Source organism: Chiloscyllium plagiosum, unplaced genomic scaffold, assembly GCF_037043375.1.
Source record: "Chiloscyllium plagiosum isolate Xiang-an unplaced genomic scaffold, Cpla_swu_hap1 HiC_scaffold_20, whole genome shotgun sequence".
Taxonomy (NCBI): Eukaryota; Metazoa; Chordata; class Chondrichthyes; order Orectolobiformes; family Hemiscylliidae; genus Chiloscyllium; species Chiloscyllium plagiosum.
In genome coordinates, this window is record NW_028270158.1 from 31,318,982 (window position 1) to 31,339,925 (window position 20,944).

The window sequence follows — 20,944 nt, forward strand, 5'->3', positions numbered from 1 at the left end:
TGAGGAGCTCCAACACTGAAAATACCTCAAAAAAAGGAGCAGCTCTTACAGCTACAATTTTTCTGATCCTCCATCTTGGATTACCCAGAATCCAGTTGTTGAGTCAAAAGGGAGGTGAACAAAATGTATCAAATACTCAGCAGTTCAGGTAGCATCTGTGGACAGAAATTGAGTTATTTTTTCAGGTTCATCACCCTTCCTCAGAACTGAGGAGTGATAGAAATACAATAGGGCTTCCTTCCCCCTATCACTTGCTCTACATCTATCAGCCTGTTTCGGGATTATTTGTTTGAGGGAAAAGGAAAATGTATTGGAAGGACTAGTATGTAAAGTTGCTCGGTCTGAACAGATGTGACAGACTAAGTAATGTCTTCTTTTAAAACTTCATTTATGGGATGAGGACATCGCTGGGTAGAGGACAGTTAAGAGTAGTTACATGTAGGCAGACCAAGTAAGCATGGCAGTTTCCTTGCCTAAAGGGAAAAATGAGTCAGATGGGTTTTTTTTCAACATGACAATAGATTCATGGTCAACATTAGAATTTATTGAATTCAAATTCCACCGTCTGATGTGGCAGGGTTCGACCCTGGTTCCCACAACATTTCCTGGGTCTCTGGATTAAGAGTTCAGTGATAGTAACACAAGGCTGTCTCCTCCTGTCGCTTTCATGAAGCAGGGTATGAATCACAGACCTTCGTTTTTGTGCTCCCTTCCACTTCCGCATACATATTACATTTTTATAATAATAATAGCAATTTGTCATGTGTATTTTTACAAGAAAAGAGTAAAAAGCTTCATAAGTTGACAAACCATAGTGCTTGTAATGACAGAAGTCATAGATAAGAAGAAAAAAGTCAAAATTAAGACTGAGTTCATCTCAGATCAATTTCAGTTTGGGGAAAGTTGATTAAGACAATGAACACTGGAATACCTGGAAGCCGCCGGTGAATAAAATGTCCACGCTGATGAGACTGGCATACTGGGACAAGATCGACAAAATTGGAGACTGCCATGTCATGCTGAGACTGCCTTTCTGGTACAAGATCACCAAAACGGGAGATGACTGCTCCAGGCTGGAATACAAGGCCTCCATACCATATGCTGGGATGAGATCTCCACGCTGGGGCTGGGAAACATTCAAGTAATTTAGATTGTAGGTTTTACACAAAGAAAAGCATTGCATTTAAATGGTGTTTTCCACAACGTCTTAATGCACTTTACAACCAACAAGGTACTTTTCAAATGCAGAAAACAGTTTGTTGCATGGCGTTCAAGGCAACCCATTATACTACTTGAACCATGAAAGAGGTACAACAAAAAAATGGAAAGTGCAGAGTTATAATTGTGAAGGATGCTTGAAGCTGGGTCCTTTTCATCACATCAGCAGAGGTTAAGTGTGAATATAACAGTAGAATTTGACTTTTTTGTTGAATGACTTGCAGAGTCAACTGAAGAATTACACTGAAGAATTAATATATATTCAGCATTAATAATGCTGTGCTTCATTTAGCATATTGCTGTACCTTTTCCTCCACACAAGATGAACACATTGCTAAGAAGGTAAAAACAATGACTGCAGATGCTGGAAACCAGATTCTGGATCAGTGGTGCTGGAAGAGCACAGCAATTCAGGCAGCATCCGAGGACAGGCAAAATCGACGGAAGGGCTTTTGCCCGAAATGTCGATTTTGCCTGTCCTCGGATGCTGCCTGAATTGCTGTGCTCTTCCAGCACCACTGATCCAGACATTGCTAAGAAGGCTTATTTTAAGCTCCCATTCAAAGCTTGTTTGAAATTGAAAGCAAGGTGGTGTCACTGGGTGCAGAAGGTCAACTTCATTGACTGCCTTAGATACCACTGTTGAGAAACACAGTGGGAATAGGGAGAACAATGCATTCTAATAGCGAGGAGGCTCAGCTGCTTAACACAATGAATTAGTTCTGCCCTGTTACGCAATATAATTTTAGAAAGACATCAAACATTTGAACAAGGCACATCCATAGGATGCACTGCAGAAAATTGACAGGGTTTCTTTGCACCTCCAAAACCCATCACCTTTGACTCGTTGAAGAGTAAAGCAGCAGTTGTGTGGAAACAACCTCACTTCAAAGTCTGTCATGTTCTCACCCTGTGAATTTGGACACACTTTGGTTATCCTTTGCCAATGGGTTAAACTCCTGGAAATTGATATCTAACAGAAATACGCAAATGTATTCAAGAACTGAAACAGTTCAAGGTGAGTACTACCACTTCAAAGAGTATCTAGGATGTTAGCTTTGCCAGTCCTACAGAAGAATTGTACTGGACTCGATGTTAACAGTTTCTGTCTCCACAGATGCTGCCAGACTTGACCCTGTTTGTTTGCTAACTTGCATCCTAAGAATATTGAAAGTGCATGTTTGCAGAGGACAATTTAAAGTGAATGTATGCAAATTAGGCATATATTGTTCATCTGTTGTACAAATAGATCGGTTTCTGATCACCCAGAACTTGCAGCTGATGGTGCAGAGTCGCTTCTTGAAGCAGAATGCAAGAGATTCGGCTTTTAAATAGTGCATGGCACTCAGCTAGATTGTTGAGATTATGTAAAACTGAAAATGCAATGCAACCTATTAACTCAAGACGGATTGTAATTGTTGTTGAGAAACCTCTACAGTGTTTCAGTTTAGTTTAATATGAGACAGATAGGACTACAAATTGTGCATATTTAAGAAAGGCGGTAAGAAAAAGCCAGGGAACTATAGGCCAATGAGTCTGAGGTTAATGATAAGTAAATTCTGGATGTAGGTTTGTTTGCTGAGCTGGAAGGTTCATTTTCAAATGTTTCGTTACCATACTAGGCAGCATCTTCAGTGAGCCTCCAAATGAAGCACTGGTGGTATAGCCTGCTTTCTATTTATGTTTGAGTTTCTTGGGTTTGTGATGTCATTTCCTGTAGCGACATCATTTCCTATGGTGATGTCATTTCCCAATCTTTTACCACCCCCTGAGAAAATGACATTTACCACATTTACTACTCCTGTAGACAGTGAGGAAGCAAAGATCATTGACAAAGGCGCAGCAGTCTCTTCCCGATCCAAGGTCCCTTCACTCTACCCTCCCTCTCTTGCCTCAGTGGAACAAACCTATCCAGCACTTGTAGTAAGTGCTCCCAAAACAACCTCCATATTTCTGTCATGCATTTCATGAGAATATCTGCTCCCAATTTATGTTCCACAGTTCTTGCCTAATTTCATTGTAATTTGTTCTCCCCCAGTTAAATACATTCCCATATTGTCTTTCCATGACTATAGTAAAGGTCAGAGCGTTGTGATTACTGACACTGAAACACTCTCCCATCGAGAGATCTGACACCTGACCTTGTATGTTACCAAGCACCAAATCCAACACTGCCTCCCCTCGAGTCCGCCTATTTATATATTGAGTCAGGAATCTTTCCTGGACACACCTGACAAAATCTGCTCCATCCAAATTATTTGTACTAAGGAGGTTCCAACCAATATTAGGGAAGTTAAAATCACCCATGACAGCAACACTACTACGCTGCACATTTCCTAAAATTATCCTCCCAATCTGCTCCTCTGTGTCTGTGTTGCTACTGGGGGCGTCTGTCGAAAACTCTTAATAAAGTGACTACTCCTTTCCTGTTTCTGACTTCCACCCAAAATGGCTCAGTTGAGAAACCCTCCTCGACAACCTCCCTTTCTGCAGCTGTGATACTATCCCTGATTAGCAATGCCACTTCCCCACCTCTTTTACCTCCCTCCCTTTTCCTTTTGAAATATCTAAACGCCGGAGCATCCAACAACCATTCCTGCCCCTGTGATATCCAAGTCTCCATAATGGCCACTATAAGTACTGATCCATGCTCTTCAGTTTATGGCCCTTAATGCTGACACTTTTTGTGTTAAAATAGACACGCTTCAACCCATCACACTGGCTGCAACTTTTGCCCTACCAACTGTCTATCCTTCCTCTCAGACGCTGCATCTTCCTGTTCACCAGCTACCCTATCCTCTGATCTATAGTTCTGGTTCACATCCTCCTGCCAAACTAGTTTAAACCCTTCCAGAGAGCTCCAGCTCTAGTAGACCTTACACCCAAGATACTTGTGCTCCACCAGTTCAGGTGCCTACTTGGGCAGGCCCCACCTTCCCTAGAAGGTATCCCAATGATCCACCTATCTGAAGCCCTCCCTTCTGCACCAGCTCCTCGACCACATGTTCAGCTGCACTAGCTCTCTGTTCCTAGCCTCACTAGCCCGTGGCACCGATAGCAATCCTGAGATTAGTACTGTACTCGTCCTGCCTTTTAGCTTCTGACCCAACTCCCAATATTCACTTTTCAGATTCTCATCACTTTTCCTAGCCATGTCATTGGTACCGATGTGTACCACGACTTCTGGTTGTTCACCTCCCCTTTAAGAATTCTGTAGACTTGATTCAAGACATCCCTGAACCTGGCACCTGGGAGGTAACATACCATCTGGAGTCTTGTTTGTGACCACAGAATCTCCTGTTTGTTCCCTATAACCATTGAATCTTCTATCACTATCGTTCTCCTATTCTCCCTGCTCTCCTTCTGATCCACAGAGCCAGGTTCAGTGCCAGAGACCTGGTAGCTGTGGCTTTCCCCTGGTACGTTCTCCCCCCCTCCCCCCCTTCCTCCCAACAGTATCGAAAGCTGTTGAGGAAACCGGCCACATGGGATCCCTGCACTGATTGCCTGTTCCCTTACCCTCTCCTGACAGTCACACAACTACCTTTATCCTCTTTATAATTCCTCCCCATCACCCCCTCAGCCTCCCAAATATTCTGGAGTTCATCCAGCTCCAGCTCCAGTTCTCGAACGCGGTCTGTGAGGAGCTAGAGTTGGGTGCACTTCTGACAGGTGAAGTCAGCAGGGACACAAGTGGTGAACCTTGCCTCCCACATCCTGCAAGGGGAGCATGCAAATGCCCTAGCTTCCATCCCCTCTGCTCTAACTTGCCAAAAGAGATTTAAAAAAAACCCTTACCTTACCAACCTTCCATATCTTTGTTTTGGTTCGAGGAGGGGGACAGGTGGGAGACACTACATGTAGTGTTTTGGGTTTAGGCACTGCCCAATTATGTTAGTTCACTTATTGAGCAGTCCCCAGATCCACCTCTGCTCCTGTTCAGCATTTGCTCTGCTGATTCATGAGCTAAGTTTTTAATTTTCAAACTTACCTTCCAGCTGCCCCCGGCTAGTGCTCCCTTGACTCCTGCTACCGAAACACTGATTTCTTTCCATCCAACAAATTTTGGGAGATATTGAGAACAGAAGCAGGTGTTTAGCCAACTCTGGAGCTATTTACATTTCTGGTGTTACAAGCAGGTTGATGAACCAAAGTTGTATAATTAAAGGTGATTTGATCAAATACATTTGTCATGTGGGCAAAAGTGAGGACTGCAGATGCTGGAAATCAGAGTCTAGATTAGAGTGGTGCTGGAAAAGCGCAACAGGTCAGGCAGCATCCGAGGAGCAGGAAAATCGATATTTCAGGCAAAAGCCCTTCAGCTCTTCAAATAAATGTCATCTGACTGAGGCTTGGGGTTGAAATTTTCAACTAATGAAGTAGATTTTCATGTCACTTTGTCACAAGCTATTAACTTGGAGCAGATAATTTGGGAGACACTGCATAAAGTGAAGCAGTTACAGTTTCAATAGCATCCTTTCTTCAGGCTGAGGTAGACATCTTGGCTACTAGTCCTTTGTGTTGGCTGGGGTCCAAGATGGTGGCAGAGTAAGATGCACTAGCCAGAGCTCCTGCTCCACATGTTCTTTTGCTTTCTTTCTTTTTTCTTTTTTTTTCCCCTCCCTTGAATGGGGGAGCTGGTGAGCACCAGCTGGCGCAGGGAAAGCAGACCCAGAGCAGCAGCTGGCTTGGGGAATGCAGCCCTGGAGCAGAGAAAACTTACCCTGAAGCAGCTAAGAGCCGGCGTGAAGCGGGGATGGACTGGGACCTGGTGCGGGTGGTCAGACCATGAGTGAAAACCCCTGCACTCAGCTGCTGCACTGTAATGTTTATTTGAAAAATTTTGTTTTATCTGACTGTAATGTTAATTATTTAACTGTCTTGTATTTGACTTATTCTTTAAACACTGTAAAGAAATGCAACCTTTTTTTAATTCCTTTTTTTGTATCTAAGATTTGTACCTTGGTAATTCTACCTAAGATGGCACCATAAGAGGCAACATTGTAAAACTTTTCAATGTATTCCAGTCCTCAACTATATGTGACAATAAAGGATATTCTATTTTATCAGATATAGCTCCAGGAGATCGTGATTTCACGTCTGACCTAATAATTGCTGGAAATTTCTGGAAGCGTTTAAATTGCGGATTGCTACTACTTTAAAATCTAGTTCATTTTAGATTAGATTAGATTACAGTGTGGAAATAGGCCCTTCAGCCCAACAAGCCCACACCGACCCTCCAAAGAGCAACGCACCCAGACCCATTCCCCTACATTTACCCCTTCACCTAACACTACGGGCAATTTAGCGTGGCCAATTTACCTAACCTGCACACTTTTGGACTGTGGGAGGAAATCGGAGCACCTGGAGGAAACCCACGCAGACATGGGGAAAATGTGCAAACTCCACACAGACAGTTGCCTGAGGCAGGAATTGAACCTGGGTCTCTGGCGCTGTGAGGCAGTAGTGCTAACCACTGTGCCACCGTTTAAAAAAGAATTTAAACAAAATATTATACTCCTTATTATCCAACATAATCTGGAATGTTGACATAATTTCTGCCTCAACCACCCACTATGAAACTAAGTTCCACAACTGTAACCCTGTGCTTGTGCAGAACACTCTCCTGTCCTTGCAGAAACCTATTGCATGGAATCTTGGCAAAACCCACATTCTTGACCCCTCAACTGGAATTAGTCTACTTCTATTTGTGCTGTCTCCTCACAATCTTAAAACGTTTCTAATAATAGCATCTCAGTTAATGGCACTGTGAGTTAACAACTCTGAAAGAAGGAGCATTGCTGAATAAAAGTTTGATTAGTAATAAAATTTAAGAGTTACAGGACAAGTCCAGATAGAGATGATCAAATGTCCTGTAAAACTGGATATTTCTCAGATCAAGGGAATGTTGACAGGAAAGACAGGTATAACGATGATTTAAGGTGAAATTGGCATGCTGTCATTTGGTTCAATTGTCTGCACAGGGAGATGGAATTTGCAAAAGATTCCTGCAGAAAACTAATGGATAAGGGAGTGTTGATAAATGAGCTTGTATGGAATTCATAATGCTCGTCTCTAATCTGTGGCACCATCATATTGTGCCCTGCATAACTAGTGATTTTTTTTAAAGATTAGTGTGTTTGCATTCATTTTAAAGGAGCTGTACAGAGCAACAAACAGGCCCATGCGACTAAGAAAGAGCAAACGTTAATTTCATAGACAAGATATTTTGCATTCAAGAATCCTTAAAGAACAAAGGATCAAAAATGCCAGTCGATCAAAAATGCCAGCATGGAAACAGACTCTTCAGTCCAGCTTGTTCAAGCCTGCCAAGTTTCCCAAACTAAACTAGTCCTACTTGCCTGCAAATGGCCAATATCCCTGTAAATCTTTCCTATTTATGCACCTACCCGAATGTCCTTTTAAATATTATAACTGTACCTGCATCTACCACTTCCTCCGACAGTTCATTCCACATATGAACCACCATCTGTGTCAAAAAGGTGCCCCTCAAGTTCCTTTTAAATGTTTCTCCTCTCACTTTAAAAAATGCTCCCTAGTTTTTCGATCACAGCAGAGGATGGATGATACTGAAACAGCAATCCAGAAAACTAACATACCAAATGTTTTTGTGACTTTCAGTGACTGTCAGCTGGTACGCATCTGTTATTAAGAGCAATTGCTGATAGGCTCAAAGTTAATTCAATATTACATATAGTGACTATTTCACCTAGTGTAGTGGCTCAAAGTCACATTAAGACTGTACAAGTCACTGTCCCCAACCCCACCAAACAACATGTCCACCAGACCAAACAAATCCTCACCATCCCTACCAACACTCCAAAGAGACTTCCCTCAGTGACATTCTGATCCACTCTCCCACTGCTCCCATGCTCATAATGTGGCCTATTCTATACTGGGGAGACCAAATGCAGATTATGTGGCTGCTTTGCAGAACACCTTAACTCAGTCCACAAGGATGGCCCCATTCTTTTGGTTGCTTGCCACTTCAACACATTATCTTGCTTTCATGCTCACATCTCTGTTCTAGATCTGCTGTAGTGAAGCCCAGCAAAAACTGCAGGGCCTGCACCTCATTTTATGATTCGACATTTTACGACCTTCTGGACTCAACACTGACTGAGACCATGATTTCTTTCCTTCATTTTGATATTTCATTCCTCACAATGTCTGTACCTTGTTTTTGCTTCTAGTCACTTGCTGTGAACCAATGTTTTGCCACGTCATAACAACCATTACTGCTCCTTCTGACCCTATTCCGTAACACCTTTCTTCTCTAATATTTTTACCTTCGGGCTTTCTCTGACTGTTGTATTTGTTCCATTTACCATCCCCCTTTTGCGTTGAAAAGGTAAAACTTATCACTTTTTCTATTATGAAATATGAATTAAAAACAGTAGGCCATTTAGCCCTTCAGGTCTGCTTTGCCATTCAATTAAGGTTGTAGCTGATCTGTATGGAATCCTATGTCTGCATTCCTACCTGCCCCGGTAACCTTTGATTTCTGTTATTTCCATTCTGAAGAAGAATCAAATTGTACTTAGCAGGTGAAGACAGAATAAAGTTGATGTTGAGTTTCTTCAGCAATTTTAGTTTATTTTAGATCTCCAACAGCTGTATATTTTGCTTTTATTAAGTAAAATCCACTTGCACTCAGCACCTACAAGTCCACTTTTCAGTTATTGGTCAGGTTACCACGAAGTGAAGCACTGAATTAATTAGTAAAGAAAGCATTTGCTCACTTGCTGGGTTGGCAGCAGATAAGACAGTTGCTTGCAACGTGAACGAGTGGTTTAAGTGAGAACTTTGCAAGTCTACTGAGTTATTCCAAACTTTTAGGCAAGTCTAAACTATTAAAGTGTTCTGAATATTAAATTTGCATGTGCAAACCAGGTAGCTGAAAATTTCCAAAACAGATTCTGAAAGGCGGGGTAATCAGCTGAGCCAAAATAAATTCTCCATTCCTGAAACAGCATCAATCTCAAATCCCATTCGTTATAGCACTGATCCTCTCCCTTTGAAAAGTGCTATTGTTTTGATTTTTTAAAGTTCCAAAACAATGCAACAGCATATAAAACAGTAATTGCTGCTCCTGGAATTCGAGAAAATCACCTCCAACACCTAAAGTATCTCAAAAAAGGAGCAGCTGTTAAAGCCTGAAATTTTTCCTGTCCTCCATCTTGGATTAGCAGTGATTCAAATTGCAATATAAATGCTGGGATGTGGGAACGTTGCAATATTTGGTTTTGCAGAAGGATGAGTCTTGGCTGTCAGTATGTTCTGAGTAGTTTGTTCTGCAGCTTGTGCTGATTGGAATGAATGTCAGTTGTATAGAGGCACCTCATTTATCATGCAGTGCAATTCATATAATCAGGGCAGTTGTCAGCAGCTATACAGCTACTTGTTACGTACATATATAAGAACAAGCTGGGAGAGGCCAGCAGGAGGTCATTGTACAATTGGAACCAACGACATTGGAATCTCAACTTTTCCCTTCCTAAGGGAGATTAGAGAGTTAAGCAGGAATTTAAAAACGTCCTCAAGTAGTAATATGTGGATTACTCCTGGTGCAATGAGCTACTGAGGGCAGGAATAGGAGGATAGAGTAGATGAATGCATGGTTGAGGAGCTGGTGTATGGGAGAATGATTCACATTTTTGGATCATTGGAAGCTGTTTTGGGGTAGAAGTGACATGTACAAGAAAGACGGATTGCACCTAAATTGGAGGGGGACTAATATACTGGAGGAGAGATTTGCGAGAGCTGCTTTGGAGGATTTAAACTAGTAAGGTTGCCGGGGGGTGGGGGTCCCAGGGAGATAGTGAGGAAAGATTTCAATCTGAGACTGGTACAGTTGAGAACAAAGGCGAGTCAAACAGTCAAGGCAAGCAGGAACACACCAGAGAACAAGGTAGGACTGATAAATTAAACTGCACTTATTTCAATGCAAGGGGCCTAATAGGGAAGACAGGTGAACTCAGGGCATAGTTAGGAACATGGGACTGGGATATCATAACAATTACAGAAATATGGCTCAGGGATGGACAGGACTGGCAGCTTAATGTTCCAGGATACAAATGCTACAGGAAGGATGGAAAGGGAGGCAAGAGAGGAGGGGGGAGTGGTGTTTTTGATAAGGGATAGCATTACAGCTGTACTGAGGGAGGATATTCCCGGAAATACATCCAGGGAGGTTATTTGGGTGGAACTGAGAAATAAGAAAGGGATGATCACTTTATTGGGATTGTATTATAGACCTCCTAATAGTCAGAGGGAAATTGAGAAACAAACTTGTAAGGATGTAGCTACTAGAGAAGGTGCAAAACTTGACCTACTCTTGGGAAGTAAGGCAGGGCAGGTGACTGAGGTGTCAGTGGGGGAGCACTTTGGGGCCAGCGACCATAATTCTATTAGGTTTTAAAATACTGATGGAAAAGGATGGACCAGATCTAAAAGTTGAGTTCTAATTTGTAAGAAGGCCAATTTTGATGGTATTAGACAAGAACTTTCAAAAGCTAATTGGAGGCAGAATTTTGCAAGTACAGGGACATCTGGAAAATGGGAAACCTTCGGAAATGAGATAACAAGAGTCCAGAGAAAGTATATTCCTGTTAGGGTGAAAGGAAAGGCTGGTAGGTATAGGGAATGCTGGATGACCAGAGAAATTGAGGGTTTGGTTGCGAAAAAGAAGGAAGCTTATGTCAGGTACAGACAGGATAGATCAAGTGAATCCTTAGAAGAGTATAAAGAAAGTAGGAGTATACTTAAGAGGGAAATCAGGAGGGCAAAAAGGGGATAGGAGATAGCTTTGGCAAATAGAATTAACGAGAATCCAAAGGGTTTTTACAAATACGTTAAGGACAAAAGGGTAACTAGGGAGAGAATAGGGCCCCTCAAAGATCAGCAAGGTGGCCTTTGTGTGGAGCAACAGGAGATGGGGAGATACCAAATGAGTATTTTGCATCAGTGTTGTGGAAAAGGACATGGAAGATATAGAATTTTAGGGAAATAGATGGTGACAGCTTGAAAAATGTCCATATTACAGAGGAGGAAGTGCTGGATGTGTTGAAACACATAAAGGTGGATAAATTCCCCAGACCTGATCAGGTGTGCCCTAGAACTCTGTGGGAAGCTAGAGAAGTGATTGCTGGGCCTCTTGCTGAGATATTTGTATCATTGATAGTCACAGGTGAGGTCCTGGAAGACTGGAGGTTGGCTAACATGGTGCCACTGTTTAAGAAGGGTGGTAAGAACAAGCCAGGGAACTGTAGACCAGTGAGCCTTACGCTGGTGGTGGGCAAGTTGTTGGAGGGAATCCTGAGGGACAAGATGTACATGTATTTGGAAAGGCAAGGACTGATTAGGGATAGTCAACATGGCTTTGTGTGTGGGGAAATCGTGTCTCAGAAACTTGATTTGAGTATTTTGCAGAAGTAACAATGAGGATTGGTGAGGACAGAGCAGTAGATGTGATCTGTATGGACTTCAGTAAGGCGTTCGACAAGGTTCCCCATGGGAGACTGGTTAGCAAGGTTAGATCTCATGGAATACATGGAGAACTAGCCATTTGGATACAGAACTGGCTCAAAGGTAGAAGATGGAGGGTAATGGTGGAGGGTTATTTTCAGACTGGAGGCCTGTGACCAGTGGAGTGCCATAAGGATCCATTATTTTTCATTATTTATATAAATGATTTGGATGTGAACACAGGTATAATTAGTAAGTTTGCAAATGACAACAAAATTGGAGGTGTAGTGGACAGTGAAGAAGGTTACCTCAGATTACAACAGGATCTTGATCAGTTGGGCCAATGGGCTGAGAAGTGGCAGATGGAGCTTACTTTAGATAAATGTGAGGTGCTGCATTTTGGGAAAGCAAATCTTAGCAGGACTTGTACACTTAATGGTAAGGTCCTAGGGAGTGTTGCTGAACAAAGAGACCTTGGAGTGCAGGTTCATAGCTCCTTGAATGTGGAGTTGCAGGTAGGTAGGATAGTGAAGAAAGCGTTTGGTATGCTTTCCTTTATTGGTCAGAGTATTGAGAGCAGGAGTTGGGAGGTCATGTTGCGGCTGTGTACGACATTGGTTAGGCCACTGTTGGAATATTGCGTGCAGTTCTGGTCTCCTTCCTATCGGGAAGATGTTGTGAAACTTGAAAGGGTTCGGAAATGATTTCCAAAGATTTGCGAGGGTTGGAGGATTTGAGTTATAGGGAGAGGCTAAATAGGCTGGGGCTGTTTTCCCTGGAGCATCAGAGGCTGAGGGGTGACCTTATAGAGGTTTATAAAATCATGATGGGCTTGGATAGGATAAATGGACAAAGTCTTTTCCCTGGGGTGGGGCAGTCCAGAACTAGAGGGCATAGGTGTGGGTGAGAGGGGAGAGATATAAAAGAGACTTACGGAGCAACCTTTTCACACAGAGGGTGTTGTGTGTATGGAATGAGCTGCCAGAGGAAGTGGTGGAGGCTGGTACAATTGCAACATTTAAAAGGCATCTGGATGGGTATATGAAGAGGAAGGGTTTGGAGGGATGTGTGACTGGATTGTTTTGGGATATCTGATCGGCAAGGATGAGTTGGACAGAAGGGTCTGTTTCCGTGCTGTACATCTCTATGACTATGCAAGCGAAGCAATGAATGAGCAGTGGTATTGCTTGAGGGAAGAATTTGAGGAGGGTATAGTGTTTTCCTCGCTGTCTACCTCTAGTGCACTCAGAGTCTTTAAAGGCCTTCGAATGCAGATGGGGTAGAAACACCCCAGCCTTTTGCTTGGGCATCAAAATCCTCTAATTGTAAACTATACATACCAGGTTTGTGCTGTATTCTATGGAATCCCAATCAATGGAAATGGAGACTGCAACATATCAAGGCAATTTTGCAATTGAAATGCCCTGGTGGAGATCTACAAACAGGTAACGCGGGAAAAGAATCTCGAGAATAGGGAATGACCTTTGACGACTAAAGTGAGAAGTTTTTTTCACTCTCAGTTGTGAATCTTTGGAATTATCTGTCCTCGAGATGATTAACTACTGACTATATTCAAGACCAAGAGGGATGGAAAAGTAGGATTAGTCATGATTGAATGGCAGACCTGGCTCAAGAGGGCATGTGTAGTTGTCCCTTAAATTTGCATGTCCTTTTGAAACCAGGATGTTGTCTGTTACAATTCTAATGCCCAGTTAACTATAACCTAGCAATTAGGGCAGTCAGAATGCAATGCAGCATGGACAGATTACACCTTCTCTGTTACAGTTTGATCCAACTTTGTTAGATGTTGCTAAGTGAGGCTTTAATTTTTTTTCCCTGGGATGTGAGAGATACTGTCAAAGGCTGAGATATGAGCCATCTTTAGTCATACTAAAGTTCAGTCCCAGAGGCATGACAAGATCCTGCCAATTGTAGGTGAGATAAATAACCTTTTTTGGTTGTTTATGGGAGCATTTTTGACCAGAAGAGTACGAAGATTCCTGCTATTCATGTAGTGCCATGCTTCTTCATGCTTCTGCTGTGTCATGCACTGAAACTTCTGTCTGTTGTGTCATCACATCTAATGTTCCATCCTTTATCAGGCAGACGAGGTGATTTTTAATCCCCCGTTCCATGCTGTCATTCTCTAGTTGATCTCATTATTTACATTCTGTTTCTGTTAAACTTTCTGCCTTATTTGTTCAAATCCTCTCCCACTTACTTTTCTGTAAGGATCCTCATTGCTTCCTCCTCTCCTCCACTCTATTGTCATAAATATCTTTTCAATGAGGCATTAAACCAGGCTTCATGCTCAGGTAAATACAAGAGATCCTTTCGTATATCTGTTTTGAAGAGCAGAGAGTTCCGCGTATACTCTGGTAAATGATCAAGTCTGCCATCGCCAAAACAGATTCTGTGTTTATTGTATTTTGTAGGACCTTGTTGCCTGCACAATGGCTAATTACTTACTTTTTAAAGTGTAGGTGGCCATGAGATGTTTGGGATGCTCCCTGTAATATAAATACAAGTTTTTTTAAAAACTGGATGTTGGGAAGTAAACTTATACCTTTTAATTTTCTTTCAGAATGTCGTATCCAAGAATGCTTTCCAATATCGTGGCAACTCTCAGCATGATGCTCAAGAGTTTCTGCTATGGCTTCTTGATAGGGTTCATGAGGATCTGAACAATATTGTTTTAACAAATGGGAGGCCTGCAGTCAAGGTATGATTGTTTGTCTGTGTTCATCAGAAAAATAGAACAGGACAAAAAAAGACAAATTTCATGTTTGTTATTTATTTTGAGCGTTATTTGTACAAGCTCGTAATTTGGCTCTTCTTGACTGTGCCAGCTCTTTGGCAGTGCTAGCCATTACTTTTTATTCATTCATAGGATCTGGGCATTGCTGGCTAGACGAGCATTTATTGACCTTTCCCTAATTGTGCTGGAATGGAATGACTTGTTAGCTCATTATGGAGGACAGTTCGGAGGTAGTCATATTGCTGTGCGTCTAGAGTTACACGTAGCCCAGACCACACAAGGATGGCAGATTAAAGAGCATTATTGAAGCAGATTTTTTTAATAACAGATAATGGACTGGGAGGTCATGTTGTGGCTGTACAAGATATTGGTGAGGCCATGACTGGAATACTGCATGCAGTCCTGGTCTCCCTGCTATAAGAACAATGTTGTGAAACTTGAAAGCATTCTGAAAAGATTTACAAGGATGTTGCCATGGTTTGAGCTGTAGGGAGAGGCTGAATAGGCTGGGGCTGTTTTCCCTGGAGTGACAGAGGCTGAGGGTGACCTTATAGAAGTTTATAAAATCATGAGGGGCATGGATACAGTAAGTTGACAATGTCTTTTCCCCGGGGTGAGGGAGTCTGCAACTAGAGGGCATTAGTTTAAGGCGAGAGGGGAAAAATTTAAAAGGGATCCAAAGGGCAACTTCTTTATGCAGGGGGTGGTGCGGGTTACTAGTTCAGTGTCAATTCTATACTATGCCACCACTACTCCCCTGCTTGTTCTTCAATGGTCAGTGTATTCTTCTTTTTTTCCAAGTACTTAAATAACTTGCTTTCGGAAGTTATGATTTAATCTGTTTACAACTATACGGGTAGTTTCAGATTGCAGTGATTTGCTGCATAATAGGAAAGAAAATGCCTCATGTCTCATCTTGTTGTTCTCAACACCTTAAATTTTTCTGTTGTTGCCAACTCTTGCCACAAAACACAGTTTCAGCTTTTTAGAAGAAATATTTTTGATTCTTTGGAGGGGCAGGGGAGATTGTCCTGCAGTCATTCCCAAGTAGAGGTTTACAAAATCATGAGGGGCATGGGTAGGATAAATAGATAAGGTCTTTTCCCTGGGTGGGGAGTCCAGAGCTAGAGGGCATAGGTTTAGAGTGGGAGGGGAAAGATATAAAAGAGACCTAAGGGGCAACGTTTTCATGCAGAGGTTGGTACGTGTATGGAATGAGCTACCAGAGAAAGTGGTGGAGGCTAGTACAGTTGCAGTACTTAAAAGGCATTTGGTTTATCAATAGGAAGGGTTTGGAGAAAAATGGGCCAGGTGCTGGCAGATGGGACTAGATTGGGTTGGGATATCTGGTCAGTATGGAGGAGTTGGACCGAAGGGTCTGTTTCTGTGCTGTACATCTCTATGACTCTATGGTCAGATAACATGCCGTTGGACCTCTGATGATATTTTGAGGTTGAACAGAGGGCTTAAACAAGAATCTTGAGACAATTATGTTTCTGTGGAGAACTCAATTAATGCTGCCACAAAACAGTGACTTTAGATACATAATGGACATGGTTAAGGATCATCACTAATGCAGCAAGTTAATGGACCTGCATGTCAGTTTGTGATCCCTAGCTTTGCCGTTGCATGCTGGCATTCCTTGTGTTACATCGGTGATACAAATTCGAAGTCTATAGTACATAGGGCACTGCGTAATATCGAGCTAAATGTTTGATTGAATTCTGCATTTGATCTTCCAATTTTAAAAAAATTGAAATGTCAGTTTGAAATCCTTTGTAGCTTTGAAATTTTGTCAGACTTCAGGCTGAAAACACATTGTCCTTTGTGTGACATGCCTCAGGCCTCATGAAGGGACTTGAATTGGCACTTGGTTGTTGCAGCTTAGGCTTGTTTAAGATGGGGCATTGTGATGCAAAGCCAGGGGATGATTATGATGGGCTGGGGAATGTACTTGTTCCCAACATAGTTGCAGACTTCAGGGAACATCTCTGGGACACGCACACACACACCCAAATAACACTGCTGCCCTGTGGCCGACTGCTTCCACTCCCCCTTCCACTCACATGCAAGTCCTTGGCCGCCACTAATGCCAATGACTGGAGGATGAATGTTTCTGCCTTGGGATCCTTTAATCACACAACATCAACATCGACATCAACATCAACCCTAACTTCAGTAGTTTCCAAATCTCCCCTCCTCCCATCTCATCCCAGATCTATCCTTCCAACTCAGCATCACCTTCTTGAATTGTCCTATCTGTACATTTTCCTTCCCACCTATCTGCTCCACTCATCTACCTATAGCCTTCCCAGCCACCCTCCCAACCAGCCGCCCCCCCCCTTGTATAGAATGTGCTTTCCATCAGGAAGTGGTGACTAATTTTAATCTCATCTCAATGTTAAATGTTCAGAATCAATTGCTTTTCTACAGTTCCTTCAAAATCATTGCCCTATTACCATCATTATACCTATGTTCATATTTTATTTGTAAATATTTATACAAAACATGCATTTATTATGTTATTTTCTACAAATAGACTTGAACACATTTACTTTGTGCATTCCTTGCTTTTCTGATGACAAAACAATCTTCCAGCTGATTTAGTTACATTAGCTATGAAAGAGTATCTAGCTGCAAATAATGAATGTGAACTCTAAATTATTCAGAGGGATGCTAAATCTGCAATAAACTATATTTAAATTGGCCACCCAATTCTCGCAAGTTCTTTCCTATTATTTATCTATGGATGCTTTGTATGATAAATTTGCTTTTCTTTCATTTAGCCTCCAAAAGATGAAGATGAGCTATGTGAAGGGCCATCTCTTCCAGTGAGAAGCAGTTTTGTGCAGGAGCTTTTTCAAGCACAATATAGGTGAGAGCTTCTTTGAGTTTAAAGTGAACAAGAGTTAATCATGGAGGAATTCATTTCCTTTTATAAGTTAAAGTTGTTTTAGTAGAGGTGTTGGACTGTTGGAAAACTGTGACCTCTGAGCAAGAACAATTTTCCTGGTGCTGTTGGATTTTCCCTGATGTGTGAGCTGTTGTGCTCTTCAGTTGGCTATTTTGGGAGATTGGAGTGTCCCCTCGGTGATTTGATTTCCAGTTTGTTTGCTTTGTAGGTGAACTGTTGAGTATTGTGCACTATCCAAGGAAATCTTGTACTAGCTTTCTAACAAATGATACAAAGCTTTGTTTGATACCACCCAATGTGCACAGATGTCCTAGATGCAAGTTGACAATTGAGAGTTAGTGGTAGCCCCGTGAGCCTGCTCCACCATTCAAAATGGCTTAGCTCCATATACCTGCCTTTGGCCCATATCCCTTGATGTTTTTGCTAAACAAATATGTATCTATCTTAGATTTAAAATTACCAATTGATCCAGTATCCACTACCATTTGCGGAAGAAAGTTCCAAACATCTACCACCCTTTGAGTGTAGAAGTGTTTTGTAACATCCCTTCTGAATTGTCTGGGCCTAATTCTCAATTAAGTCCCCTAGTTCTAGAATCCCCAACCAGTGAAAATAATGTATCTTTATCTATGTGCTCTTTTCCTATTAATATCATGAAGACTTTGATCAGGTCACCCCTTAACCTTTGAGGGCACCTCAGTGGTTAGCATTGCTGCCTCATAGCACCAGGGTCCCAGATTCGATCCCAGCCCTGGGTGACTGTGTGTGTGAAGTTTGCATGTTCTCCCTATGTCTGCATGGGTTTCCTTCGGGTACTCCAGTTTCCTCCTGCAGTCCAAAGATGTGCAGGTTAGGTGAACTGGCCATGTTAAATTCTCCATAGTGTTCAGGGATGTGTAGGTTAGCTTCATTAACCATGGGAAATGTAGGGTTATAGGTTAAGGACATGGCTCTGAGATGGATACACTTTGGAGTGTCGGTGTGGACTTGTTGGGACAGATGGCCTGTTTCCACACTGTAGGTATTCTTTGTTCTGTGTATCCTTCTAAATTTCAGAGAAGCCATGTCTAATTAGTATAAACTCTCCTCTTTCTCATAACTTGACTTCAGGGGCTAAGTTATCATTCTTGTAAACCTACATTGTACTCCCTCCAAGGTCAAAATATCCATACTAAGGTATGGTGTCCAAATCTGTTCATAGTACTCCTGGTGGGGTCTAATTAGGATTTTGTGTAATTGCGGCATAACATCCAGATAGTTGTACTCTGGTACTCTAGATATAAAGGCCAGTATTCTGTTAGTTTTCTTGAACATTTTCTACACCTGTTTATGACATTTGTAAAGGTCTCTGCACCTGAACAATCGAGTTTCTTTGGGCATCCATTATATTTAACTTTATGCCATCTCAAAAGTATACAAATCTATCTGTTTTTGGTCCAAAATGTATATCCTCACATTTGCTTAAATTGAGCTCCATCTGACACTATTTTGCCCAATTCACTTTGTCTAGCTACATTCCTTTGAATTTTATGCGATCATCTTCACTGTCTACAATGCTGTTAACTTAGTGTCATCAGCAAATTTGGATATATAACTTTGTATGACTATTCAAGTATATCTGTGCTATGACCTCAAGTATTCACCTTAATTAATGTGATAATTGAGATCCTAATGCAGATCCTTGTGGGATGCCACTAGTCACATCCTGCCAATTTGAGTACCTACCCATTATCCTTCCTTTCTGTTGCCTGCCACTCAACCAATTGCTCAGCCATTTCAGTAATTTACCTTCGATTCTGTGGCCTTCTGTCTTAGTTAACAGTCTCTTACGTATGAACTTTATCAAATGATTCTGAATGTTGTGGCTATTACGGAGACATGGGTAGAACAGGGACAGGATTGGCTGTTGCAGGTCCCAGGGTTTAAATGTTTTAGTAGGGTCAGAGGTGGGGGTAAAAGAGGGGGAGGTGTGGCATTGCTTGTCAAAGATAGTATTACAGCTGTGGAAAGGACGATGGATGAAGACTCGCCATCTGAGGTAGTTTGGGCTGAGGTTAGGAATAGGAAAGGTGAGTTCACCCTGTTAGGAGTTTTTTACAGGCCTCCTAATAGTCCTAGAAACGTAGAAGAAAGGATTGCGAGGATGATTCAAGAGAAGAGTGAAAGTAATAGGGTGGTTGTTATGGGGGACTTTAACTTTCCTGATATTAATTGGGAAAGCTATAGCTCAAGTTCGTTAGATGGGTCAGTGTTTGTCCAATGTGTGCAGGAGGGTTTCCTGACACAATATGTAGATAGGCCAACAAGAGGTGAGGCCATACTGGATTTGGTTCTGGGTAATGAACCAGGCCAGGTGTTAGAATTAGAGGTAGGTGAGCACTTTGGGGACAGTGACCACAATTCGGTGACTTTTACTCTAGTGATGGAGAGGGATAAGTGTGCACTACAGGGCAAGAGTTATAGATGGGGGCAGGGAAATTATGATGCTGTGAGGCATGACTTAGGATGTGTGGCCTGGAAAAGTAAGCTTCAAGGCAAGGGTGTAATTGATATGTGGAGAGCTTGTTCAAGGAGCAACTATTCAGTGTCCTTGATAAGTATGTGCCCGTCAGGCAGGGAGGAAAGGGTCGTGTGAGGGAGCCGTGGTTTAATAAGGAATTGGAATCCCTTGTTAAATGGAAGAGGGCGGCCTATGTAAAGATGAGGCGTGAAGGTTCAATTGGGACGATTGAGAGTTATAAGGTAGCCAGGAAGGACCTGAAGAGAGAGCTAAGAGCAGCAAGGAGGGGTCATGAAAGGTCCTTAGTTGGTAGGATTAGGGAAAACCCTAAGGCTTTCTATAGGTATGTCAGGAATAAAAGAATGACTAGGGTAGGAATAGGTCCAGTCAAGGATAGCAGTGGGAAGTTGCGTGTGGAGGCTGAAGAGATTGGGGAGACACTGAATGAATACTTTTCGTCAGTATTCAATCAGGAACAGGACATTGTTGTCAATGTGAGTATTGAGTCACAATTAAGTAGAATGGATGGCTTTGAGGTATGTAGAGAAGAGGTGTTGGAAATTCTGGAAAGGGTGAAAATAGATAAGTCTCCTGGGCCTGATGGCATTTATCCTAGGATTCTCTGGGAAGCAAGGGAGAAGATTGCAGAGCCATTGGCCTTGATTTTTATGTCCTCGTTGTCTACAGGAGTAGTGCCAGAAGATTGGAGGCTAGCAAATGTGGTTCCCTTGTTCAAGAAGGGGAGTAGGGATAACCCTAGTAACTATAGGCCGGTGAGTCTCACTTCTGTTGTGGGCAAAATCTTACAGAGAATTGTAAGGGATAGGATTTATGAACATCTGGATAGGAATAATGTGATCAAGGATAGTCAGCATGGTTTTGTGAAGGGCAGGTCGTGCCTCACAAACCTTATTGAATTCTTTGAGAAGGTGACTAAGGAGGTGGACGAGGGGAAAGCAGTAGATGTGGTGTATATGGATTTTAGTAAGGCGTTTGATAAGGTTCCCCATGGTAGACTACTGCAAGAAATACGGAGGTATGGCATTGAGGGTGAGTTGGAGGTTTG

General features: G+C 42.2%; 1 protein-coding gene across 1 annotated transcript in view; it reads left to right on the forward strand.

Moving 5' to 3' along the window:
• Positions 1 to 20,944, forward strand: part of usp31 (ubiquitin specific peptidase 31) — a 139,441-nt gene that overhangs the window by 35,556 nt on the left and 82,941 nt on the right. The window contains exons 2-3 of the mRNA XM_043711666.2: positions 14,291 to 14,428; positions 17,251 to 17,339. Coding sequence (XP_043567601.1) covers positions 14,291 to 14,428; positions 17,251 to 17,339 — 227 coding nt within the window. The remainder of the gene's footprint in view (positions 1 to 14,290; positions 14,429 to 17,250; positions 17,340 to 20,944) is intronic.